The sequence below is a fragment of the Alosa sapidissima genome, chromosome 17 (genome assembly GCF_018492685.1).
Source record: "Alosa sapidissima isolate fAloSap1 chromosome 17, fAloSap1.pri, whole genome shotgun sequence".
Classification (NCBI taxonomy): Eukaryota; Metazoa; Chordata; class Actinopteri; order Clupeiformes; family Clupeidae; genus Alosa; species Alosa sapidissima.
Window position 1 is genome coordinate 34,639,060 of NC_055973.1, and position 27,945 is coordinate 34,667,004.

Consider the following 27,945-nt stretch of genomic DNA (forward strand, 5'->3'; position numbering starts at 1 on the left):
TCGTTAGCAGCTGTGAAGTCTTTTATTCTCAAGATGGCCTAGGCTACTGTCTACTAAGACGTAGGCTAAAATACAACTATCTACAGTCCTCCAAAAATAAATTGCCAGAGATAGGCTATGAAGGGAAAAAGTGCAGCATTTTAAACATGGCAAGAATATTTTTAACGGAACAGTTTGGTCTAATTTGTCTCGTGAAATTCATGCTTGTGGACATCAATCACCTTCTGTCCTTCTATTTCCAGTTATCATGAGTGTCATTTGATTATATAATCACAAATGCTAATACATGAAAACAGAATAGGCTCATGTGCTATAGCCTACATGTCAGTTAGGCTAACTCCCGTATGTCAAAATAAACTGATTTGATCCTATGAATTGTTTAGCGATCACACACAACAACTTACAGTGGGCAGTGCTTCGACTTGGCCAGCTTCACTCGCGGTCTGCGCGTGGGATCACGCAACTTTAATTTGTATTTTACCAGTGAGACGCTGAAACAACCCAAACAACCAGTAGATGGCTCAAGTGAGCAGGGTGTCTCGTAAAAAGAAATGGAGCCTGGAAAACCCTACACAGACTTCACTACAGACTTTAGCAGACTGGTTTAGAAATAATTTAATAGCCAGAAATATGCCTGCCCTGCCCTAATAAAGAAATATTTGGTTAACTGCGAGTGAATCTCATTTGCAGCCGTAGAAGAAACGCAGGACAAATTAAACATTCTGGTTTTCTCCGAGTGCAACGATGATAGACAGACATCATTTGGACAAAATATAGAGCATATTAACCTCCGTTGCTCAGCCAAATGCCTTCATGTTACGTCCTGTTATCACGGAGTTACAGGCGATAAACGATTTTTGATGGTCACAAGTTTACTTCATTAGCGGTTTATTTTTTTGATTATTAAATAGTGTTTTTCATTTAAAGGTTTGACTTCGTGCTTATTCAGTACAGCATTTAGTGCTCTTCCCAATCCCAGACGTTCACATCGCATGTTTGTTTGTAATGGATGCAACTGCGAGATAGGCTACGCGTTTGACGGCAATGAGACATGAACCAAGACATAGCCCAGCAGCAATCTAGGGACTGTTCGTTATTTATTGAAGGGGCCAGCGGAGGAATTTTGAGTGCTTCAGTCAAAAGTTGCATGACCCTCCCTTGCCCGCTAGAAATTGTTCAATGACCCTCCGACAGAATTGTGTCGGAGTTGAGCTTGCATGCTACCAGTCCTTCCTTTTCAAATGTGTTGCGCCTGTTTGCACAATTTCACAAATAATCATATGTGATTAATAGTATGACAAATAATCCCTGTGCACGGGGACCGAAACAATGCATGCCAACTTTTTCTGTGTTTATCACGTATTTTAACTTTCCCCGCTGTCTTGCCGTTTTAATGTTTTCCCGTAGAATATCCCATATTTTAATACTCTCATAACAGCCCTGCCATCGGGCCTGTCTCTGTGTTGCCCTGTTGCTACCCCTTGCCCTTCCAACGAAACAGATGTCTTCAAATCATCGTTTTCCTTGCTTGAAGGCGAACTTAGAGTGATGTTAACCTATTTAAGTTTAACGGCGTGATTGTCATGAGAGCACGATTCATTGGCGCTTGCATGTTCGGCCTTATGTCTACGTGCGCACCTGAGGCTACTCAGCTACTAGAGAAAGAATTTCCCGTTTGTATGTTCACTCCAAGTTGGCCTACCATAACTTACCAACTCTGCACTGTAGACCCTAACTGGCTATTTATATTTTTCTGTGAAATAAGCAAATGTATTTGTTCAACTTTATAAAGCAGAATTACGCACTAGGCTACTTGGAACATAACACATTTGACAAAGGACAGATGTATGTTATAGTGACAAAATATTAACTTTCAGTGTTTTACGATGTCTTTGTCATGGGGAAGTGTTTTTCCCCATGCATTTATTCTAGGTTACTGTCAGTGACTGCCGTGAGAGAAGCGGGTTCTGTGTTTCGTTCATGTCAGTGACTGACGCGAGAGAAGCGGGGTCTGTGTTGCGTTGCGTTCATTTTTTTTCAATTGGGCATGCCGTGCCGTGTCGTCCACAGCTCAGTTCTGACAAAGCCGAATTTACTCCTTTTGAAACAATGAGTGCGATTTGAGGACATTTCCTAATTCACCCGACACTAATATTCAAAATGTTGAAAACTATTTCGGCATAGCCTATTAACTGACCACCCGATTCACGTTGATTGGGGGGCAGGGGGGGTCATCAGACATTTGTGCCCAGTTAATCCAGCCCTGCCCCCAACAAATCACACCTTCCCACCAGCTGTGACAGCTTAAAGTCGAGAGGACTCCTAACTCACAGATCTATTCACAAACCGGTTTTGTGGCATTTCGCCTGTTTTGAAATCCTATGCGGCTACAGGAGCTTCCAATTGTGAGGAAGCAATTTTGCATTGTAGGCATAACTAACAATAGCTAACAAACTGCAATAACGCCACCAACAACAACCAAAACTAGGCTACTCATTGTCAACATGTAAATTAAATGTAACATTATTGTGAATCAAATTAAAATGTTCTCTTTTGCAAACGTAGGCATAGGCATATTAACAGATTAATTTAATAATGTTACAAAGATACTACATCAATCCGTATGTTTCATTAGGCTACTAGGCTATTTGTTTTGCCTTACTCTTGATTCATTTAGGCTAGGCCTTTTTATTCAGTTATTCATCATCTTCTGTCCTTGTGTAGCGCACGCATTCTCAGACCTGTCACCTGCTACTCATCGTAAAGGAGGTGTTTGGAATCATTCCCGCGTTACAATCATCAGCTAATCAAGGTGGTCACTTCAGTCAAGCTCGTGCATGAGTAATAGCGTCATCCATAGCAACGAAGACTCACTCACTCTTAGACTGTTAGTCAAAGATTCTAGAGCGCTCAGCTCCAGAATCTGTTCAGGAGTTGTCATTTTCCCTTACTAAGAGTAGCCTAGGTCTGAAAGGCTTTGTGAATAACTTAATAAGAGAAACTCCTATAGCTAAAATCTTTTATTGCTATTTAGGAGTAGCCTACTCCTAGTGGTAAGATAAAAGGCTTTGTGAATATGGCCCCTGGTGTCTAACCCAATGCATAGCCCATTTACACAAAATAATGGTCGAATATTAGGCTACTGATGATCATTGTTATTTAAGAATATGCAGAGCACCAAAAACATCTTGCTCGTAAAAAATCATCATACCGCACATTGTGGCGGGTCTGTTATTTAACCTACTTACTGTAGGCTGCGCAAACGACAGGCCTTTATTTTGGGCAAGCCTGCATTCGAGGCAGGGCAGGCCTTCTGTTGAAGAATTTTATATAAAGCCTGCGCTAACAGTAATCCTCCTGCCCCCGATACCACAGCTGTGGATAGTGTGGAATTCAAGTAATAACACAATCCAATGTGTGTGTCTCAATTGTCCCCCGCTGACCACCTCACACATTTCTCTAGATTTTGCAACAACCTTACATGACACAATGCCATAAAATGCCAGTGTTTAGGAACCCGAATAATGTTTGTAATGATACCAGTTAAGCCTACGTTCAACAGTAACATAAGTGTAATGAGCTATTCATTGTCGAAGGTGCATGTTGAAGTGAAATTTTTACTTTGGAAAACAAACATTTGCCGATATCATTGGATAGGGAATAGGCCTACTTGTTTATTTTTTACGTAGCCTACAATGGCCAGTTCAGACAAAGCCGAAATTACTCATTTTGAAACATTTGTATGGTTATATTGCTTGACTTAAATCCCAGAGAGTAGGCTAGGCTACCGCACCCCACAGTGATGGGCCTAGCGGTCTTACGCGTTCAGTGTGGGGTATAAACAAGCTGAGAATTTAGCGGTGTCACGTCTGCCTGTCACAGACGTGGGGAGCTGAAGCTTGGGATACAGTTAGCCTACTACAGTAACAGTATTTTATTTTACTTCTTATGGAATATATTTTTTTTTTCACTTTTATAAAGGCTTTGTTTGAATGCTGTTGGAACAAATAGTAGTTGATTATAAAGGCAACTTTCTGTTGCAATATTCTGTGTGTTCTGGACTGCAGGTAACTAAGCCAGTGGTTCTCAAACTGTTTCTTTCATTCCCCACTTTGATCAAGGAGGCATTGACTGATGATAGTGGAGATAACGTGTTATCCCGAGGCCTTTGCAAGTCAGAATCTCCGACGGCAGTCTACCCTATTAAAAATATAAGTTTTCGATGTCCCAAACGGAGAGCCATACTTTATTGTTTTAACAATCTCTATGCTACTCACCAAAATGTAGGCATGGGAACATGATGAAGTATCCAACTGTCGTGTGTTAAATTATTGTGATTACGAGCCAGTGGTTTTCAAACATTATGCATGACTCGGACATCTATGCAACACTCATATCGTCCTCGCATTCGCAAAATGAGGACATACAGACTGCTCAGATAACAGGTGTACCTCCAGTTATGCACGGTTTTAGTCAAGTAATTTAAATGTGCTGGTGAAACAGTTATGTACTCTGGGCACAGTTCTTCCAGAGATTCGTGCCAAGTAATAAGCGTTGAGTCGAGATGTTTGTGTGAATGAAACGAAGCGTATACAGTGGGTCCCAGTTAAGTTTGGACGGGTTCCTTCATGAATCACGCACCCCATTTTCTCAGCAGAAATGGCACAAACTGCAGTTGACACAAACAACCACAAGGTGTCACTTGGGAGTTCTGCCACTACTATTTTTGATGCGACTTGACTCAAAAACATATTGAGCCAGTGAGCCATTACATATGTGATAATACAATAGCGTGAGTTTATATATCTTATACCCTATTTGTCACGGTTACTTATACATTTGATAGTGTAACGATAAGTGCATGAGACTTTCAGCGGGGGCACGGAAACTTAAATTGATCACGGTAGTTTAAGCTTACACTTGACAAAACATTCTAATATGAAAATGTAGATGCAATTGTTGTAAAATGGTGCAGCTCCTTTAAGAAAGCCCCGTGCGCAGAGATGGAATGAGAGAAAGCAAGAGGGGATGTGTGTTAGAACTTAGATGCGTGTGGAAAAAGTAGACGTGCTGTTGAGACTGGAGCGAGTCATATTCAAAATAATGCAAAAAATAAATCTGCAGATAAAAACAATTATCCTCATTCATTGCAACTGCAGCATGCCTGCTTGCCGACGTTCAAACGATAGATGAGAAGATATCAAAGCACCTTTTGCGTTTGAATGTAGCACAATTTTTTTTTAAACAGCTGGACAAATGATTTAGCTAATTGATTATAGCCTGCACACCAGCAATTGTTGAACATTTACCTGTACAAGACAGTAGCCCAGCCTAACAAGCTTGTTGCATGTTGTAGGCCTACTGTAGAAATATCACTTAAATTGCAACCGCAACATGCCTGCTTGCCGACGTTCAAACGACAACGAAAAAGATATAAAAGCAACAAGAGGGTTGAGTCTGAATGACACAGAGCTTAGACTCATATTGCTCCTCATAACCATCTATAAAAAAAGTGTTTTTTCTTTTCTTTTTGAGCACGTCCGAATCCCAGGACATAACGCACTGGACCTTATAATAGGCTCGAGATATAATTCCAAAGGGGGCAGATAGGGGCCTACTGCACTTAAAACTTAAAAAGATTGAACGAAGCTTCCCGAAATTTGAAATTGCAATCAGTGACTGGCATCAGGTGAAGCTTTTCGAAGTTGAACAGGCTATTAAAAACTATTTGCGCACCTCAATGTCACAGTAGAGACTGGGCTCTCCCTTTTATGAATTGAAAAAGACGTTATGCTACCTGAAAACTGGCCTATGATTTCATTGCTGAGTTTGCGGCAAAGCAAGACAATGTTTTTTTCAGAGTCAGGATATGGCGAGTCAGTGTCATTTATTTGTCCAATGTTAGCCTACAGACCAGTTTCCATAGTGCACATCTTATCAACAGTTTGAATGTCGTGTGTGTTTCTACTCATTGACAAATACCGTTCAGCACAATGATTCATGCCCAATTAATTTCCCCTGTTAAAGTGTTCGCCTTTGTTACACTATTTGGTTTTGTGATGTAGCCTATGACAATATGGCCAAATATGTGACTCCGCTAATGTTATAGGCTATACAATTTCCCCTCTTAAAGACAAGCTGGTGTAGCTTATTAGATTAGGCTACTAAAATGCACCGACGGTAGCCTTGGCGATGTGTAAAGTAAGCTATCGCATGATTTCATGCACGTTCATGCATCTGTCAAGTTGGCACAGGGCCTCGCACCATCTGTTGTTCGCACAGGGCCTCGCACCCCCTTGCGACGGCCCTGCAGCTACTCCTAAGGACAGCGAGGAAAAAGTTAAAATACGCGATAAACCCGGGAAAAGTTGACAGGTTTGTTTCGGTCCTGGTGATTATTTGTGAAATTGTGCAAACGACAGCCTTTTCAAGGCATTTCAAGGAAGGTGTCGTAGAATGCAAGCTCCCAAATTGACCCAGTAGCCTACAGAAGGCATCAATAAATTGTTGGGACTAGGGAGGGTCATGCGTTTTTTCTCAATCACTTTGGAGGGTCATATAAAAATTTCTTGCTGGTGAGGGAGGGTCACGTTTTTTTTGACTAACGCTCCCAAAACTCCTCCGGTAGCCCCTTAAATAAATAACGAACAGTCCCTAATTGATTATAGCCTGTAGGCCTACATCAGCAATTGTTGAACATTTACCTGTACAGGACATTGACAGTAGCCCAGCCTAACAAGCAGATGTTGCAAAAGACATCAAAAGACGCAATTAATCAGAAATAAATAATGTAATCTGCATCGCTTTATTTAACAAACTGCAAGCAACAAAAGGGTTGAGTTCACTGTGAGGCCAAACCCAAGAGCAGAGCCTATCTGTTAAGGCACTCGATAGGCTATATGGTAACGAGCTGTGTGCGCCTGGAAAGACAATAGAAGATGCTTTCTGAATAGCACAGCGAAGACAGCTCTGGTCATCCCATACCCTCCCCCCACTTCCTGTAGCCTACCATTATGACTTGTTGCCGTTTTGGGACATTAAGCTTTTTCACGTTAAGCCCCCCTCCCCCACCCCCTTCTTTCACAAGCAGTGGGGGAGCGCGGGGCACAAAGTAACACTGGTAGACAAAGGAGGGTTCTCCGCGCTTCTGTCGTTTGGCAACAATCCGGTGCAACCAGGCCAGGACAGATATTTTAGAGAGAAGGAGAGACGCCGGTGCACCTCAGATGTCTTCTTAATTTTCTTTATTCTTTAGTAAAAGGTGCAGAACATTATTAAACGTTGACTAACGTTTCGATGTGTCGATGTTTTTGACTAACGAACATCGAAACGTTTAATAATGTTCTGCACCTTTTACTAAAGAATAAGGAAAATTAGAAGACATCTGAGCTGCACTGGCGTCTCTCCTTCTCTCTAACACTTTTTGGCTTTGGCTAAATATTTCTAAAATCATTTGAGTTTCACTAGTCACATGTTTTAACAAGGAACACTTGTTATTGAACTACTAACAGGCGTGTGTTGAAAATTGACTTTATTTTTCATACGGAGAAATAACATATGCAGAGTCTAACCAAGGTCAATCTTGCCAAAAAAGCCCTCAAACCTGAAAACACATGAGGCAAAAGTGCAAAACATCACAAAACTAACTAAACTAACACGCGCATATTTTTGTATTGCAATCATTGTAGCCTACAGTTGTAACAGCGCGTAACAGTCATTTTACTCCCCGTATGCGCTCATTATAAAGAACGTTTAACGTGTCCCAAAAACAGCTATCAACTAATCACCAAACGTCTTATAAACAAGTATTGCCAGGAGCAACACCTTGCAAAAAATGATAATAGGCCTAGGTCTTTATATGGCTCTGCTCCTGCCTAGATTCAAACTCAGAACTGCCTGAAAGTTGCAGACCTGTTCTGGAAATATTCGCATTAACCCTCTCGACCGTCAGACAACGCTATCTGCTTCGAGTAGGCCTATTGGGTAGGACTGTAGCCTACACCGGTTGCTGTGGCACAGTCTTGAGTGACCGAATTCGTTTTCCTTTGTCATATGAATGCTGTAATTTTGTTAACATTAAGGAGATGCTATAGGCAAAGGCTATATTTAACCTCGTTAGTGTAGTAAAACAAATCAGAACTATTCACAAGGTTTCTGGGCAGCATATTTATGTTCTCTTAGCAAGCGAACTTCTCATGACTGCCGACAAAGTAGCCCTTTGTCAGCTGACGAAGCTCTCATTTTAAAACATTACTTAGAGACAGGCACTGTACAATCAAGACATCTTGCCACTGAATCCAAAACTATGTTTAACATTATGTACAAAGCTTATAGGCTACAGTGGACTAGCATGTTGCAGGGGCTGCTAAAAACACAGAGAAACGCACTGAAAACTCGGCCAATCACAGCCCTTGCTGTCGAATGCTCCATCCGGTTCGACTGTGGAACGCCACAGCGGACTATGCTGCCCCCAAGCGGCTGCAGTTGTACTTACATTTCACCCAGCTGCGTGTCAATTCTTAACTGGGACCCACTGTAGGCCATAGTGTGACATGCGTAAACCAATGGTGTAGAGATGACGCCACAGGGTTTTATTTAAGAGAGCCTACATTTGTATGTAGGCAATTTATATTCACAATACTTAGGCCTACTAAAACAAATAGTATTTTATTTGTATTGGTTGTTTAGAGTAAAAACAAATCGGTCGGTCTTAACGCAAGTTTACAACCGGCAAGTCGATCTGACTAAAAGGGGAAAAAAATAAATATTTGGGTCGGTTCTAAATTGATAGGCTCGGTCGGGTTACGGCAAACGAAAATATTTTTAAGGATGGCCTGGCAGTGTTTTCTTGTGCGTCTGCAGAAGTCAGACAAATATGAATGTAATTCTGCGGCATAAAGCAGATGTATTTGTTTATTGTACAGAAAAATAAAAATGACATGTCAAGAAGTCAATTGACTACATTGCAGTCAAGAAGTAGGGCAAATTAATTTACGAAACCAAAACGTGGGTCATAGTTGTCTAAGCCTCTATTGCGTAGCCTGTAAAAAACGTCGCCAGATAGTATTAAATCGGCAACAACATTGTTTTCTGCAGAAGCTACACAAGGCTACAGATTAATTTTGAACAGTTATTTCTCTACTGGCTCAATTATCACACCACTGTTTTGATTTGTGCAGCTGCGTTAACCCCAACACTGACAATAATGTAGACAGCAAATTTCGATTTCGATTTTCGTTACCACCGTGTAGTCAAGCCTTAATACATACCCAAGTAGCCTAAATCGAGGTAATGTTTAATTATACATGATTTATTTTGTTATTGAATTCGTAGGCTGGGATTACTCTCGGCAAGTCTCCTGCTTTTTCAGTAGGGGCGGCAGGCAGAGCGATGTACAGTGGCAGAGCGATGCACAGTGGCTGAAAGTGGTACTAAAGCTTCACACAGCTTCACGCCTCGTAATGCGCGACTGAAGTGGGCATTTGAAAGCGATGCCCACTGTAACACAGCAACCTCAAACACCACCTCTGTTGAACCTAGTATAGGCTAGCTGCTACTGCTTCAGTCATGTAAGAAATAAGCAGGTTATGAATTATCTTTACCCGTTTAAGTCCACATGACCAAAATAACAGCATATTTAAAGGGTGCGCTAGCATAACAGCGTAATATAGCCGATGCTGCAATGGATAACTAATTAAAAGTTTCATACAATTAATGAATTTTATCACTCACATTCTGAGTTTTTCTGGGTGGTTATATATCCATGCAGGTTGTCTTCGAATAAGCCATCACTATTATATGTTATAATATGTTACAGGATTCATGACTTTAATGCCATTAATGTTACATCCTGACTGACGCTGGCTATAACTGTAGGCTACCGATTTAACGTCTTTAACGTACCGTTTAGAGTCTACTGCCTACCAAAACCTGTCGCTGTTCAGTTGAAGTTAAATTATCAAATATTGTTTGATTTTGTGTCAACTTTCAGAGGGAAGACATTCCTTTCTGGCCAAATTTAACAGCTTCTAATAAAGTCTATCGTCTTCGTGTAAACCAAGTTTTGAACAGAGAAAAAAAGTTAGGCTACCATTAGGCTACATGCAGGTTCTCCCATAAAGTTATCGATACAGATCAATGCACCAAATCAGGGCGATTTTAGCGAAATAACGTTCCTGTGACAGGCTATCAAATATCGAACAATGGGATAATGTTTCATCATCACCTTTATTGATGCCTGAAATGTTGACATTGCTGAAATACAGAGATGTAGTCTACTGAGAGGCAGCTGCAGACAATGATGTTCAATGGGTTCAACTTGTCCCTTGCCTACCAGGTGGATGTAAACAAAGCTGTAGAACCTAGAATACGTCACATGAAAAACGTTAATTCTGTCTGAATTTACACTTCAGTTTCACAAATGCATTCCAGAATGACCTCTGAGGTCTCTGAAGAAAGTCCCACCTCGTCTTCCTGTCTTGGCCTTTATGACATGTATAAAGGTCAGATGTGACATGTATGAAGGTCAGATGAGTGCAAGCCTGCTTTGGTGAAATAGTCCTCTGGGCTGGGTTGCATTAGTTTTTGTCTCTCTCTCTCTCTCTCTCACACATACACACACACACACACACACCTACTACATGTATGTTGATGTTGTGTTGGTACAGTTGGTCTTGTGTCTTCATTTGTCTGCCTGTCTGTCCTGAAGCACAAATTGGCTCCAGAGGATCTTAAAGTGTCAGTAATTCTCCAGAGAATCTTAAAGTGTCAGTAATTCTCCAGAGGATCTTAAAGTGTCAGTGATTCTCCCAGAACACACACACTCTCTGTCAAACACATACATGTCTTTTTCTTTCTTTCTCTCTCTCTCTCTCACACACACACACACACCCTCACTCACTCATACACACTCTTAGTCAGTCTCTCTCACACAGACACACACAGTTAGTCTCACACACTCACAAACCCCACTCTGGGCCTCATTAGCCAAATGAGACAGAGATCACCATAGTAACCATTCCCCTTGCCCACCCTTGCCAGTAATCTGCTGAAGCTTGCACAACTTGCCATAGCAACTCTCTATAGCAACGGGAGGCTTAGTAATTAAGAGGGCTTGACCCTGCGCTGGAATTCCCCCCAGCAGTATGTGTCTTTTAATGTGTGTGTGATAAAGTGTGTGTGTTGCGCTGTGTGTGTGTGTGTGTGATATAGTGTGTGTTGCAGTGTGTTTGTTTGTCTAATGTGTGTGTGTTGGAGCAGTGCACTGTGTGTGTGTGTGTTGTAGTGTGTGTGTGTGTGTGTTGGAGCAGTGCACTGTATGTGTGTGTGTGTGTGTGTTGGAGCAGTGCATTGTGTGTATGTGTGTTGTAGTGTGTGTGTGTTGGAGCAGTGCATTGTGTGTGTGTGTGTTGTAGTGTGTGTGTGTGTTGTAGTGTGTGTGTTGGAGCGCATGTGTGTGTGTTGTAGTGTGTGTGATGGAGCGCATGTGTGTGTGTTGTAGTGTGTGTGTGTGTTGGAGTGTGTGTGTGTGTGTGTTGGAGCGCATGTGGCACTGCTGAAAGTTGCCGGCATGTTCTAGCTTAGATTTCAGGACATGTGACTTAAAAACAAACGGGAGAGGAAGAGAGAGAGAGAAGGAGGGAGAGAGAGAGGGAGAGAGAGAGAGGGAAGGAGAAGGAGGGAGAGGGAGGGAGGAGGGAGGAAGAGAGAGAGAGGGAGGAGGGAGGAAGAGAGGGAGGGAGAGAGGGAGGAGAGAGAGAGGGAGGAGGGAGGAAGAGAGGGAGGGAGAGAGAAGGAAGGAGGGAGGGAGAGAGAGAGAGGGAGGAGGGAGAGAGGAGAGAGAGAGGGAGCAAGTGGGTTTGTATTAGTGTGTGTTAGTGAAAGAGAACATACTGTGTGTGTGTGTGCACGGTGATAGAGAGCGTATGTTTGTGTGTGCACGGTAAGAGCGTGTATGTGTGTGTGTGTGTGTGCACAGTAAGAGAGAGCGTATGTGTGTGTGCACGGTGATAGAGAACGTATGTGTGTGTGTGCACGGTGAGATCCAGGCGAGAAGAGAAGCGGGTCTGTGTCGGAGAGGAGAGGAGAGGAGTCTGCAGCACCTCCAGGACCTGCTGTGGGAGAATACACAAACACTGATTCAAAGATTGCTTACAGGTATGTGAGTGTGTGTGTGTGTGTGTGTGTATGGGAGTGTGTGTGTGTGTGGGGGGGGGGGGGCAGGTTTGTGTTTCAGTAGGTATGAATGTGTATGCTGGTAGGTATGAGAGTAGGCATTGTGTCAGTAGTGTGATGAATTATACATTTTTGTAACAGGATGTGTGTGTGTGTGTATGTGTGTGTGTAGGAGCGAAGCATTGTCTAATCTGGCCTAGTCACATATAGGAGCGAAGCATTGGCTAATCTGGCCTAGTCCCATATAGGAGCGAAGCATTGGCTAATCTGGCCTAGTCACATACAGGAGTAAAGCATTGGATAATCTGGCTAGGAGCAAAGCATTGTCTAATCTGGCCTAGTCACATATAGGAGCGAAGCATTGGCTAATCTGGCCTAGTCACATATAGGAGCGAAGCATTGTCTAATCTGGCCTAGTCACATATAGGAGTAAAGCATTGGATAATCTGGCTAGGAGCGAAGCATTGTCTAATCTGGCCTAGTCAGATTGTAGGAGCTAAACATTTTCTAATCTGGCGTAGTCACATATAAGACCAAAGCAGTATCTAATATGGCCTAGTCACATGTAGGAGCGAATTTTTGTCTAATCTGGCCTAGTCACATATAGGAGTGAAGCATTGTCTAATCTGGGGTAGTCACATATAGGAGCGAAGCATTGTCTAACTCGTCCTAGTAACATATATAGATGATATGTTCATGCCTGGTGAAGTGTGAATATTCAAGATATTTATTTGTCACATACATTTATGTAAGGGATAACTGCTGTGGAAGTGTCCCATTATACGGAATTAATGGACAAGGCGGAGGCCAAGAACTCCCTGACTCCCGAGTCCATTAATCCCGTATAACGGGACACCTCCAAGGTACCACCTGTTAACCTGCTTATCACCCAGTTGCCACCATAGGGAGTAGTCATGCCTTTATAGCACTATATGCAATAGTCATGCCTTTACAGCACTATATGTAATAGTCATGCCTTTATAGCACTATATGCAATAGTCATGCCTTTATAGCACTATATGCAATAGTCATGCCTTTATATCACTATATGTAATAGTCATGCCTTTATAGCACTATATGCAATAGTCATGCCTTTACAGCACTATATGTAATAGTCATGCCTTTATAGCACTATATGCAATAGTCATGCCTTTATAGCACTATATGTAATAGTCATGCCTTTACAGCACTGTATGCAATAGTCATGCCTTTACAGCACTGTATGCAATAGTCATGCCTTTACAGCACTGTATGCAATAGTCATGCCTTTACAGCACTATATGTAATAGTCATGCCTTTATAGCACTATATGCAATAGTCATGCCTTTACAGCACGCAAAGGAAACAAGTGGTTCCATTTACAAACAAGCCGACTTGTTCAGTTTGCTGTACATTTTTCTTTGGCCCTAACAGTGATAGGGATGGACAATTAGCTTGTTTACAGTTGATTCCATTGCTGCGAAGCCTGCTTCCAGGCTCAACAGTCATCCTACTTTGGTTGTTATAATTACCATTCATAAGCATTGATATGGAACGAAAAAAAAAAAAATGACCAGATCTAATCCAATCTAAGCCAATCAGAAAAGAGTATTTCTTTTCACCGGGTGATAAACAAAGTACAACATGCAGTGAAATGCTTAGTCCTCTGACTTAAATTAGTATAAGTATAAGTATATATACTTTTTTGATCCCGTGAGGGAAATTTGGTCTCTGCATTTAACCCAATCGGTGAATTAGTGAAACACAAACAGCACACAGTGAACACACAGTGAGGTGAAGCACACACTAATCCCGGTGCAGTGAGCTGCCTGCTACAACGGCGGCGCTCGGGGAGCAGTGAGGGGTTAGGTGCCTTGCTCAAGGGCACTTCAGCCACGGCCCACTGGTCGGGGCTCGAACCGGCAACCCTCCGGTTATAAGTCCAGCGTGCTAACCAGTGGGCCACGGCTGCCCCCAATTACTGCACAATATTAATATTAATAGCATAAATATATAAACAAAGGAGAAAAAAAAGATAAGAGATAAGTGTTACTAAGTAGTACAGTCCTCATTTGGAAAAGGGAAACGTTTCCCAGACCGTAACGTTTCCCAGACCATAGTACTGGGAAAGGCCTACAACTTGTGACTGTTTTCTCACCGTAAAAAATAAAATCTAGCCAAGTGTTATTAATCAGACAAATTAATAACAACAGATAAATTAGACAAATTTGCTTGTTTTCAGTATGAGACATCTTAAAAGTAGTCAAACTCTTCTTAAATTAAGTCAAATGATTTTACGAGAAAGCGCTAGGTAAGTCTCTACACTGAAAACAATACCAAATGGATTTTTTGATCTTGATATACAGTAAGATTAATAAGACTAGATTTTATTAGATAAGCAGTTTCTGTACTGCATTCAGGGGCAGACCCACAGTCTCTATGACGACGTATTGGGTGCCACAAGGGCCCCTGACACTGCGTTGTGTCCAAGCAAGCACTGTTGGAACAATCACAACCCCTGTTCCATTATAATCTGGTGATGCGATATACTCTTCTGACTGGTTAGCAGGTATTCAGTATTTTCTGTTTAGAAAGTGAGTGTGCTTGAGACAGATGTCCTACAGAACACCAGGGGAATCTCACTCTCTCTCTCCCCCACTCTCTCTCTCCCCCTTTCTCCACTCTCTCTACCCTCCTCTCCATATTTACCCCCCACCCCTGTAGTCCCTGAGGCCCTTTTGTCCTGCTCCTATGTGTGTGTGTGTGTGTGTGTGTGTCCTGCTCAAGTTCATGACAGTTTGGGGTTGACAGGCCCTCATTAACCCGTTTGTGTGTGCTAGACAGATGCCACTCTTCAGTGTGTGTGTATGCGCGCTAGGGAGATGCCACTCATTAGTGTGTGTGTGTGTATGCACGCTAGGGAGATTCCAGTCATTTGTGTGTATGCGTGTGTTAGGGACTTGCCATTCATTAGTGTGTGTGTCTCCCTCTTGCACAGTGAACCTACAGCAAGTATACAGAAGGATCATGATAAAAAGCCCCCATTTACTAGTATATTGTCCCCCCACACTCTGCACCACCCTGTCTACACCCTGCACCACCTTGTCCATACCGCACAGTGCTCAAGTAAAAGTACAATTACTCCCTTAAAAATGTACTCAAGCAAAAGTACAATTTCCTTTTTGAGAAGCTTACTTACTACTTACACCACCGACCAACAACCTGCTTGTCTGAAAGTTCAACAATGCAATGTGTTTGGCAGGGTCGCTGCTGGTCATTGGGTGCCCTAAGCGGAATTGCTTTGTGGGAAGAGATAGGGTTCTCTCTGCACTCTGGTGACCACTCTTCTTGTGGTACTCATGCCAGTGCGTTTTGGCATAGGCTTTCCAAACAAGGATTTGGCTATAGCCTGCGTCCATATTCCTCTTAGATCTGACTTCTCTCCGTAAGACATTGCAGGCTAGTTCAATCCGGTCCCATTCGAGCAGGAATTGCTGGAGGTCATTACTCAAGCCCGCACGATCTGCTGGAAGAGGGCTTTGTCCTTGTTGTTTCAGGTCTGGGTCCCCGCGCTGCCTGGTGTACCACTCCTGCGGCTCTGTGATAGGGTCCAGTTGGGTAATGGCCTCTGGTTGTTCACCTAGGAGGCAGGAGAGTACGTCGGCATTACGGTTGGCGGTCCCTGGATGGTAAGAGATGGTATATTTAAATTGGCTAATTGGGGTGCCCATCGCTGCTCAGCAGCTCCAGGTTTTGCTGTTTGTAGATGTACCAGTGGGTTGTTGTCTGTAGATGTACCAGTGGGTTGCTGTTTGTAGATGTACCAGTGGGTTGTTGTCTGTGAAGACCTCTACCTTCATTCCCCACATGTAATCTTTGAACTTGTCATAGCTCCAGCTTGAATGAGCTGTAATTCTGGTCATTCTTCTCATATCAGTTGGATGGAGGCTTTGACTGGCGTAGGCGATAACATGCTCTTTACCACCCTGTACCTGGGACAACACCGCCCTGGCTTGCATCAGTGTACAACTGGAGAGGCAGGTTAAAGTCAGTGTAGGCCAGAATAGGTGGACTTCCTTCAAGTGCCTTCTGGGCAACTGCAGTGCCCTGCAGCAGGTGATGAAGAGGGGCAGCACTCTTGGCAAACCCAGGGATATAACAGCAGTAGTATCCCATCAACCCAAGAAAGGAATGGACTGGGCTTCCCATGTCTGAATGACTGCTGTCTGTTACCACCCCCTCGGAGCATACAATGTGGCCCAGGTAAGCAGGTGGCCCAGGTAAGCAGGTAAACCCGCTTCTGGAAAAATGTGGATTTCCGGAGCTGCAGCTTTAGGCCATGATCTTAAAGTCTCTGAAACACTCGGTCCAGCTCCTGGAGGTGTTGGTCAAAACTGGATGAATACACAATGATAGATAGATAGATAGATAGATACTTTATTGATCCCCAGGGGAAATTCAAGGTCTCAGCAGCATACATACAACACAAACACATTCTTTAACAGCAGAAAGAGTAATTAAAGTATATAATATAAAAACACAACTAAGCAATAAGGACAGTAGAAGATAAAGAATATGCTAAATATACTAAAATACAAATTATACTAGCTAACACTTAATACAATATATAAAAATATACTAAAATACAAATTACAAAAATACAAATTATACTAACTAACACTTAATCTAAATCAATTCTAAAAACAGTATCCACATAGTGGTGATTAATCAATCAGAGGCGCTTGTAATGACTGAGGCAGGGACTGAGCCTGTGATTCTATGTGCATAGTAAGGTATGGTAAGGTGCTCTAAGGTGCTCTGTGTGAATGAGTGTCATGGTGGTAGTGCAATGGTGATAGTGGTCATGGTGATAGTGCAAATGAGTAAGTCCAACAGTGCAACAATGCAGAAGTAAAGTAAAGTCTATATATCTATATATTTAACTATTTAAGAAAATGTATAAGTGTGGCCACAGTTCGGCTGTGGCATGGAGGGGGGGGGAGGTTATGCATATGTGCTAATGTGCTAATATAGCACGCAAACAGTGAGGCATAAAGACAGTGGTACAAGTGGCTAGTGGACAGACAGTACCAAACATGGAGGGGGTGAAGAGGAGACAGACTATGCAGAGAAGTCTATCTCTCCTCTTCCCTCAAGTGAGGCATTGAACAGTTCAATGGCCCTGGGGACAAATGACTTTCTCAGTCTGTCCGTTGTGCAAGGCAGTGAGCGAAGTCTCCAGCTGATCAGGCTCTTCTGCTTAACAATAGTGCTGTGGAGTGGGTGACACTCATTGTCCAAGATGTTGATCAGTTTGTTCAGGGTCCTTTTGTCAGATAGTGAAGTGATGCACTCCAGTTCAGCTCCCACTACAGAGCCAGCTTTCCTTACCAGCCTGTCAATTCGCCCCGCATCCTTCTTCCTTGTGCTTCCTCCCCAACATACTACTGCATAGAAGAGGACGCTGGCAACAACAGACTGGTAGAACATCCTGAGGAGCTTACTGCACACATTGAAGGAAGTCATCCAAATAGATTAATTAAGACTTGTTCAGGAACTCACAATGATGTCATCCAGATAGATTAATTAAGACTTGTTCAGGAACTCACCTAAACAGTCATCACCAGTCATCAACCATCCATGTGTTGGCCCTCCTCTCACCCATCTCACCTGAAGTCCCATCCTCGACTGCCCTATTACTGTCCCCCTTTCTGGATTCCTGGCCCATACAGCCTAGAGACCCATCACCTGCTTATGACAATTCTGCTCGGATTCCTGGCCTGTCTGCCGACCCACCACATGCCCCATGACAACTCCCTTCCCCTGAACAAATCCAATGCTGGACTATTTGAACTTTCTGTCACTAAATCAGGATTAATGAATTATCATACCGGATACGTAATCATCCCACCTCTTGTAACTTCCTGCTCAAGTGCTTTTTAACACCATGTCTTATTCTCTATACCTGACTATCATATGCATTTGTCATGTATACAGACCTTACTGTCCTGTATTGACCCTAGGCAGATGGGTCAGGCCCTTGAGTCGTGGATCTGCTCGAGGTTTCTTCCTATATGTATCTCCAACTCTAGGGAGTTTTTCCTGTTACCCATGGGCCTCTCTCTTGCTTTTCTTTTCTTCCTTTCTTCCCTTTTTTCTCTGATTGCCTACATTCTGTAAAGCGCCATGATACATGTGTTATGTTTTGGCTCTAGAAGCACAATAAGTTGAATTGAATCTAAACTCATACGACCCTATTGGAGCGGTAAAAGCCATCTTTTCCCGGTCGCGTTCATCCACCTCCACCTGCCAGTAGCTGCTGGCCAGATCAAGGCTGGAGTACAACTTGGCACCCTTGAGGCTGGAGTACCACTTGGCACCCTTGAGGCTGGAGTACAACTTGGCACCTTTGAGGGTGGAGTACCACTTGGCACCCTTGATGCTGGAGTACCACTTGGCACCCTTGAGGCTGGAGTACAACTTGGCACCCTTGAGGCTGGAGTACCACTTGGCACCCTTGAGGCTGGAGTACCACTTGGCACCCTTGAGGCTGGAGTACAACTTGGCACCTTTGAGGCTGGAGTACCACTTGGCACCCTTGAGGCTGGAGTACAACTTGGCACCCTTGAGGCTGGAGTACCACTTGGCACCTTTGAGAGTGGAGTACCACTTGGCACCCTTGATGCTGGTCAGTGACTCCTCAATGTGGAGTAGGGGATAAGCGTCATTGAGGGTGACAGAGTTCTGAATCTTTTTCCAGTGGATGAGAGGCCGTGGCAATAGCAGGGGTATTCCTTGTATATACTTAGCCTACTTATTTTTTATTTGAGGCAGCTAGCACCTCAGTATCTTCTTTGAGCTTCTGGCTCTCTCTCTCTTTCTGACAATTTAGGGCTGATTTGAGGAGAGTGTGTGTGTGTGTGTGTGTGTTTGAGTGTAGCTCATATGCCTCCTACCTTTGTCCATCCTCACTTTAACACCACACAGGGATTTTCTCTCCCTCTGTCTAACCAGGACACCTGTTCCTGGTGTGTGTGCACACTTGTGTGAGAGTGAGTGTGTGTGTGAGTGAGTGTTTGTGTGTGAGTGAGTGTGAGAGTGAGAGAGAGAGAGTGAGTGAGAGTGTGTGTGGTCGTGAGGGTGTGTGTGCGTGCGTGCGTGTGTGTGTGACGGTGTGTGTGTGTATGTGTGTGTGTTGCCAGTATGTACGTGTGGGCCTGGCTGCTGGTGCTGGGCTTGTGTGACGGTGTGACGGGGCAGGACACACTGCTGCATCCGGAGTCACTGCTGTCAGAGGAGGAGCCAGTCGAGGAGGTGCTGGTCAACACACACACACACACACACATAAACATGCACATACACACACAAACACACATACACACACATAAACATGCACATACAGTGGGCAGTGCTTCGACTTGGCCAGCTTCACTCGCGGTCCGCGCATGGGATCACGCGGTATCACGCGACTTTAATTTGTATTTTTCCAGTGAGACGCTGCAACAACCCAAACAACCGGTAGATGGCTCAAGTGAGCAGGGTGTCTCGTAAAAAGAAATGGAGCCTGGAAATATGCATGCCCTGCCCTAATAAAGAAATATTTGGTTAACTGCGAGTGAATCCCGTTTGCAGCCGTAGAGACGCAGGACAAATTAAACATTCTGGTTTTCTCCGAGTGCAACGATGATAGACAGACATCATTTGGACAAAATATAGAGTATTAACCTCCGTTGCTCAGCCAAATGCCTTCCTGTTACGTCCTGTTATCACGGAGTTACAGGCGATAAACGATTTTTGATGGTCACAAGTTTACTTCATTAGGGACTGTTCGTTATTTATTTAAGGGGCTACCGGAGGAGTTTTGGGAGCATTAGTCCAAAAAGACGTGACCCTCCCTCGCCAGCAATACATTTTTCTATGACCCTCCAAAGTGATTATGAAAAAATCAGTCAACTTTTTCCGGGTTTATCGCCTACTGTATTTGAACGTTTTCACATATTTGGCCATAAGCCGTTTATCATAGGCTATCACGAAACCAAACTACAAAGGCGAACACTTTAACAGGGGGAATTAATTGGGCATGAATCATGCTGAACGCTATTTCGCTACCTTAGAATAATAAGGTTCTATCTGCGTTTTGAGTAGGTACAACCGGGACGATTGAAACGGGGACGAATGAAACATTCCGGTTTTCTCTGAGTGCAACGATGATAGACAGTCATCATTTGGACAAAACATGGAGCATTTTAACCTCCGTTGCTCAGCCAAATGCCTTCCTGTTACGTCCTGGTATCACGGAGTTACGAGCGATAAACGATTTTTGATGGTCACAAGTTTACTTCATTAGCGGTTTATTTTTTTGGATTATTAAAGAGTGTTTTTCATTTAAAGGTTTGACTTCGTGCTTATTCAGTAGAGCATTTAGTGCTCTCCCCAATCCCAGACGTTCACATTGCATGTTTGTTTGTAATGGATGCAACCGCGAGAAAGGCTATGCGTTTGACAATGAGTTGTTAACAGAACCAAGACATATAGCCCAGCAGCAATCTAGGGACTGATCATTATTTATTGAAGGGGCCACCGGAGGAATTTTGAGTGCTTCAGTTGGAAGTTGCATGACCCTCTCTTGCCTGCTAGAAATTGTTCAATGACCCTCCGACAGAATTGTTAAAAAAGACATGACCCTCCCCTGCCAATTGTCTTCCGCCCGCGCCACAGCCACACACTTTGTGATAACATTCTTAAATCAATCTTTCCCGTGAGCTTGCATGCTACCAGTCCTTCCTTTTCAAATGTGTTGCGCCTGTTTGCACAATTTCACAAATAATCATATGTGATTAATAGTATGACAAATAATCCCTGTGCACGGGGACCGAAACAATGCATGCCAACTTTTTCCGTGTTTATCACGTATTTTAACTTTCCCCGCTGTCTTGCCGTTTTAATGTTTTCCCGTAGAATATCCCATATTTTAATACTCTCATAACAGCCCTGCCATCGGGCCTGTCTCTGTGTTGCCCTGTTGCTACCCCTTGCCCTTCCAACGAAACAGATGTCTTCAAATCATCGTTTTCCTTGCTTGAAGGCGAACTTAGAGTGATGTTAACCTATTTAAGTTTAACGGCGCGATTGTCATGAGAGCACGATTCATTGGCGCTTGCATGTTCGGCCTTATGTCTACGTGCGCACCTGAGGCTACTCAGCTGCAAGAGAAATAATTTCCCCTCTTTGTATGTTCACTGCAAGTTGGCCTACCATAACTTACCAACTCTGCACTGTAGACTGGCTATTTATATTTTTCTGTGAAATAAGCAAATGTATTTGTTCAACTTTATGAAGCAGAATTACGCATAGGGTACTTGGAACATAATACATTTGACAAAGGACAGATGAATGTTGCTAGTGACAAAATATTAACTTTCAGTGTTTTACAATGTCTTTGTCATGGGGAAGTGTTTTTCCCCATGCATTTATTCTAGGTTACTGTCAGTGACTGCCGTGAGAGAAGCGGGTTCTGTGTTTCGTTCATGTCAGTGACTGACGCGAGAGAAGCGGGGTCTGTGTTGTGTTGTGTTGCGTTGCGTTAATTTATTTTCATTGGGCATACCGTGCCGTGCCGTCCACAGCTCTTCAGTTCTGACAAAGCCAAAATTACTCCTTTTGAAACAATGAGTGCAGGAAGCGCGTTTGTATGGTTATATTGCTTGACTGGGGGGGGGGGGGGGGTGTCCCAAGCAGCTTTCAGCCATAAGGCTACTTTGAGAACATTTCAATTCACCCGACACTAATATTCAAAATGTTGAAAACTATTTCGGCATACAAACAAGCTACTTGGTGAGGCTTGGCCTCACAGATGCGCTCGTGCCTTAGATGGCAGGAAAAATCTTCACAATAGGCCTATTAACTAACCACCCGATTCACGTTGGCTGGGGGGAAGGGGGGCCATCAGACAATTGTGCCCAGTTAATCCGGCCCTTCCCCCAAAAAAATCACACCTTCCCACCTCTGACAGCTTAAAAGAAGTCAAGAGGACTCCTTACTCACAGACCTATTCACAAACCTGCGGTTTTGAAATCCTATGCAGCTACAGGAGCTTCCAATCGTGAGGAAGCAATTTTGCATTGTAGGCATAACTAACATGCAATAACGCCACCAACAACAACCAAAACTAGGCTACTCATTGTCAACATGTAAATTAAATTTAACATTATTGTGAATCAAATTAAAATGTTCTCTTTTGCAAACGTAGGCATAGTAACAGAATAATTTAATAATGTTACAAGATACTACATCAATCCGTATGTTTCATTGGGCTACTAGGCTATTTGTTTTGCCTTGATTCATTTAGGCTAGGCCTTTTTATTCAGGGGCCATATTCACAAAGAAAGGCTAAAAGTAGCTCCTAACTGGCGAATTTAGGAGCAACTCCTAAAAATAATGGGCGTGTCACTCCTAACTTTAGGACTCCTAATTTTTTCACAAAAAGTAATTCACGAAGCATTTTAGACCTAAAAGTAGCACCTAAGTCTGGGACAGCTTAAGTCGAGAGGACTCCTAACTCACTAAGACCTATTCATAAACAGCTTTTTTGTGGCATTTTACGTTGCAATGTTTTGAAATAGCCTATGCGCAACAGGGATGCGTTATTGCATCCCTTCATAAAAGGGATGCAATAATGCCACCAACAACAACACAAACTACTCATTGTTAACATGTAAATGAAATGTAACGTTTCATTGTGAATCAAATTAAAATGTTCTCCTCTTTGCAAACGTAGCCTAGGGATATGGTGACAGATTAATTTAATAATGTTGCAAAGGTAGGCTACTGCATCAATCCATAGGCCTATGTTTCATTAGGCTACTAAGCTATTTGTTTTGCCTTACTCTTTATTCATTTAGGCTAGGCCTTTTTATTCAGTTATTAATCATCTTCCGTCCTTCGCACTACTTGTGTAGCCCACGCATTCTCCGACCTGTCACCTGTCAGTCATCATCGGTAGAGAGGTGTTTGGAATTCCCGCGTTACAATCGTCAGCCAATCAAGGTGGTCACTTCAGTCAAGCTCGTGCATGAGTAATGACGTCATCCATAGCCACGAAGACTCACTCCTAGTTTAGGAGTTGTCTGAAAGGCTTTGTGAATAACTTTTAAGAGAAAACTCCAATCTAAAATCTTTAAGTGCGATTTAGGAGTAGCCTACTCCTAGTAGTAAGATAAAAGCCTTTGTGAATAGGCCTAGCCTACGGCCCCAGTTATTCATCATCTTCAGTCCTTGTGTAGCGCACGCATTCTGAGACCTGTCACTCATCATCGTAAGGGAGGTGTTTGGAATCATGCCCGCATTACAATCATCAGCCAATCAAGGTGGTCACGCTTGCCCATTTACCCAAATTAATGGTCGAATATTACTGATGATCATTGTTATTTAAGAACATGCAGTGTGCGTAGGGTACCAAAAACATCTTGCTCGTAAAAAAGCATCATAACGCACATTCTGGCGGGTCTGTTATTTACTGTAGGCTGCGCAAACCACATGCCTTTATTTTGGGCAAGCCTGCATTCATTCATTCATTCAACCTTTATTTATTCACGGAGGGTCATTGAGGGAAGCCCTCATTTTCAATGAAGCCGAAATTACAGAAGCGAAGCAAAGCGCTCCACAAACAAGACAACATTCGAGGCCTTCTGTTGAAGAATTTTATATAAAGCCTGCACTGACAGTAATCCTCCTGCCCCTGATAGGCCTACCACAGCTGTGGATAGTGTGGAATGTTCAAGTAATAACACAATCCAATGTGTGTCTCAATTGTCCCCCGCTGACCACCTCACACATTTCTCTAGATTTTGCAACGAACTTACATGACACAATGCCATAAAATATGCCAGTTTTAGGACACAGAATAATGTTTATAATGATACCAGGTAGGACAGGTATTGTCGAAGGTGCATGGTGAAGTGAAATTCTTACTTTGGAAAACAAACATTTGCCGATATCATCGCCGATCATCAGAATATTGCAACAGATTCTGTGTTCTGGACTGCAGGTAACTTGTTAAGCCAGTGGTTATCAAACTTTTATTTCATTCCCCACTTTGATCAAGGGGCATGACTGATGATAGTGTTATCCCGAGGCTTTTGCAAGTCAGCATCTTCGACGGTAGTCTATTAAAAATATAAGTTTTCGATGTCCCAAACGGAGAGCCATACTTTATTGTTTTTAATGATCTCTATGCTACTCACAAAAATGTAGGCATGGGAACATGATGAAGTAGGTTATCCAACTGTCGTGTGTTAAATTATTGTGATTACGAGCCAGTGGTTTTCAAACATTATGCGTGACTCGGACATCTAACTAAATGCAACAGGCTCATATCGTCCTCGCATTCGCAAAATGAGGACCAGTGTTTTGTCAAATTGCAAATAGCTATTCGTTTTAACTATTTTTTTTATGATAGTAGCCTATACAAAAAGCACTTCATACTATCTTAATCTTGGAATATGGGGAGGGAAGTGGCGCGTCTGCATTCAGCCAAATATGAATGTAATTCTGCGCCATAAAGCAGATGTAATTGTTTATCGTACAGAAAAATAAAAATGACATGTCAAGCAGTCAATTGGCTACATTGCAGTCAAGAAGTAGGGCAAATTAATTTACGAAACCAAAACGTGGGTCATAGTTGTCTAAGCCTCTATTGCGCAGCCTGTTAAAAACGTCGCCAGATAGTATTAAATCGGCAACAACATTGTTTTCTGCAGAAGCCTACCCAAGGCTACAGATTAATTCTGAACAGTTATTTCTCTACTGGCTCAATTATCACACCACTGTTTTGATTTGCGTAGTAGCGTTAACCCCAACACTGACAATAATGTAGACAGCAAATTTCGATTTCGATTTTCGTGTAGTCAAGCCTTAAGCCATACCCAAGTAGCCTAAATCGAGGTAATGTTTAATTATGCATGATTTATTTTGTTATTGAATTCGTAGGCTGGGATTACTCTCGGCAACAATTATGTAAGGGACGGCAGGCAGAGCGACGCACAGTGGCTGAAAGTGGTACTAAAGCTTCACGCAGCTTCACGCCGCGTAATGCGCGAATGAAGTGGTCATTTGAAAGCGATGCCCACTGTACACACACACATACACACACAATTGCAGTAGTGGACCCTGATGGGATCATGTTCCACACACAGTACCCTGACGTGGAGGTGTTGTGGGGGGAGACGCCAATCCTGAGGAACCAGACGCAGGTCATCATCTCTCTACTGCAGCAGCGCCTGGGTCATCAGGTACACACACACACACACACAGCAGACGCAGGTCATCCTCTCTCTACTGCAGCAGCGCCTGGGTCATCAGGTACACACACACACACACACACAGCAGACGCAGGTCATCATCTCTCTACTGCAGCAGCGCCTGGGTCATCAGGTACACACACACACACACACACAGGGAGGGAAGGAGTGCTTCTTGCCTCAAGACTCAGACAAAACAGAAGTGAGAGGGACAGCATGTAGCGACTCTGATGATTGAGGTGTTAAAGTCAAGTCAAGTCAACTTCATTTATATAGCGCATTTCATACACAGAGCTCATTCAATGTGCTTTACATAAACAAAAGCAATCAGGAATAGCTGATAGAAGCAGCCAAAGGAGAAATCAAGTGACTTTTCACATAGATCTCTGTTTCTCTCTCCCTTTTCACATAGATCTCTGTTTCTCTCTCTCTCTTTCTCTCCCTTTTCACATAGATCTGTTTCTCTCTCTCTCTTTCTCTCCCTTTTCACATAGATCTCTGTTTCTCAAGGTCACGACTACTGTCAGTATGAAAACCTCAGAGAACAATCGTTTTACCAGCTCGAGTTGCTAGTTCCAACAGCTACACTGGGGGTATAAACATGGGGGCTCATGGACATGTACATGCCCCCAGAGTGTAGCGCTGTAGCTGCCCCATGTTCATGCCCCCAGAGTGTATCGCAGTAGCTGCCCCATGTTCATGCCCCCAGAGTGTAGCACTAGAGCTGCCCCATTTTCATGCCCCCAGAGTGTAGCACTGGAGCTGCCTGACTGATTTAGCTGCTGGCTGCAGCAACTCGAGTTAGTATCCCAAAACCTCTATCAATCAGTAATCAATCACCCCTATCTATGGGAATGTATATGAGTCAAGCCAAGTTTAAAGCTTGTAGGGAGAGAGTGCAATGCTACACAAGTTATAATACTTTAATGTTAAGGCGGAAATGTAGAACTGCCCTGCTGAAAAAAACAGTCTGGTCAGCATGAGGTGGTTTGCTGGTTGGCCAGCTTGTTAACCAGCTTGTTTGACCACCCTGCTGAAAAAACAGCTAGAAACCAGCTTATGCTGGTAGCTGGTTTTAGCTGGTCTTTGCTGGTTTTCTTCCAGCTCTTGCTGGTCTTTGCTGGTGTAGCTGGTTGGGCCACAAGCTGGATATGCTGGCGTGACCATCTGAGGAAGCTGGTCCTTTGGTATTGAACATGTCAAAGCCCCCAGGAGAGGAGGTGATATTAACTCATTGAGTGCCAAAAACGTAATATTACGTTTTTCCTTCCCATGCGTTGAGTGCCAAAAACGTAATATTACGTTTTTAGCTTTTTTTTTTTAATTACGAAACTAGACACAACAAACCTTATATGTGATTTTGGGAACTCTGTGATGAATGGAAATTAAATATATGACGATCGTGAAACTCATGAAAACGCACAATCTGGACATTTTATCATATCGGTTGCCGCTTTGGGTCGAATCAGTGACACATGCACGTCAGGTCAAAACCAGGCCATTTTCGTGGGTCTATCACTAGGTGGCAGTCTCGCCAGGTCTCGCTGATCACTTCCCGGAAAGTTTACACAAGTAAGTAACAGGCAACACTTCATATTTCATGGAAGACGTTATATCTCCATTTCTATTTTGATGAAAACTAGCCACTGTTTAGCTTGGGATTTCTCAGGAACAGAGGCGTGTAGAAATACACGGTTTGCACCCACCGAGCTATTGTATGTGTTCATGGCTATAACACAGAATATGCTGTGGCTGTACAAAAATCATCAACAATGGTCTAGATTGCTGGCACTCTAGGACAAAGCTCCCGAAAACAGCTTGGCATTCAATGAGTTAATAACATTATTTTAAAAAGAGAGGCATATTAACTTAACTTAGACTTTGACCTAAAGCCTTTTTTGTAGTTCTGTTTGACCTGAACTTCATCCCTTTTTCCTGTATTGACATAATTTAGCTTTTTTGTCTTATTTGCTGTCTGCTTTTGTTTATTTGTTTGTATGTCTGTGGGTGTGGGGGTGACTGCATGTGTTTTTGATATGATATACTGTTTTCTGGGTAGGACATAAGTCAGATCTATATATATATATACACACAGAAGGAAATTGGGTTAACGAGGTGGTTCAATCTTCTAATTGGCCTGATGAGGGCTCAACTGAAGCAGCCAATCAGATGAGCCTTCCAATGCTTTTTGTTGCTTGTGCACACTTGTTTTGAAGTCTGAAGAACGTTGCACCAAAGATCCTTGATTACTAGTAAGATAGAGCAACGTTATTCGTTACTATGGGAGCAAAACGGGACAGTTCCGGTCTGCATAAGTGGGAGTGTCACCTTATGTCACTAAATAAACTTTCTCTCTTAATAAGCAATAAGAACAGATAAACATAAATGTGTTCACAGTATTATTTTCTATAATCATGTATGATACCAATGAATCATTCTTTAGGACATGATATAAATAATTGAATTAGTCATGTGAACCGAGCTAGCTGGCTAG

The 27,945-nt window shown here is 42.9% G+C and overlaps 1 protein-coding gene across 3 annotated transcripts in view; it reads left to right on the forward strand.

Annotated features, from left to right (window-relative positions):
• Nucleotides 1-19,293: 19,293 nt before the first annotated feature.
• The window catches only part of LOC121688630 (zinc transporter ZIP12-like), a 57,824-nt gene continuing 49,172 nt past the window's right edge, over nt 19,294-27,945 (forward strand). For all 3 annotated transcript variants that reach the window (XM_042068340.1, XM_042068341.1, XM_042068342.1), the window contains exons 1-2: nt 19,294-19,467; nt 25,347-25,442. In XM_042068340.1, coding sequence (XP_041924274.1) covers nt 19,357-19,467; nt 25,347-25,442 — 207 coding nt within the window. In that variant the 5' untranslated portion in view covers nt 19,294-19,356. The remainder of the gene's footprint in view (nt 19,468-25,346; nt 25,443-27,945) is intronic.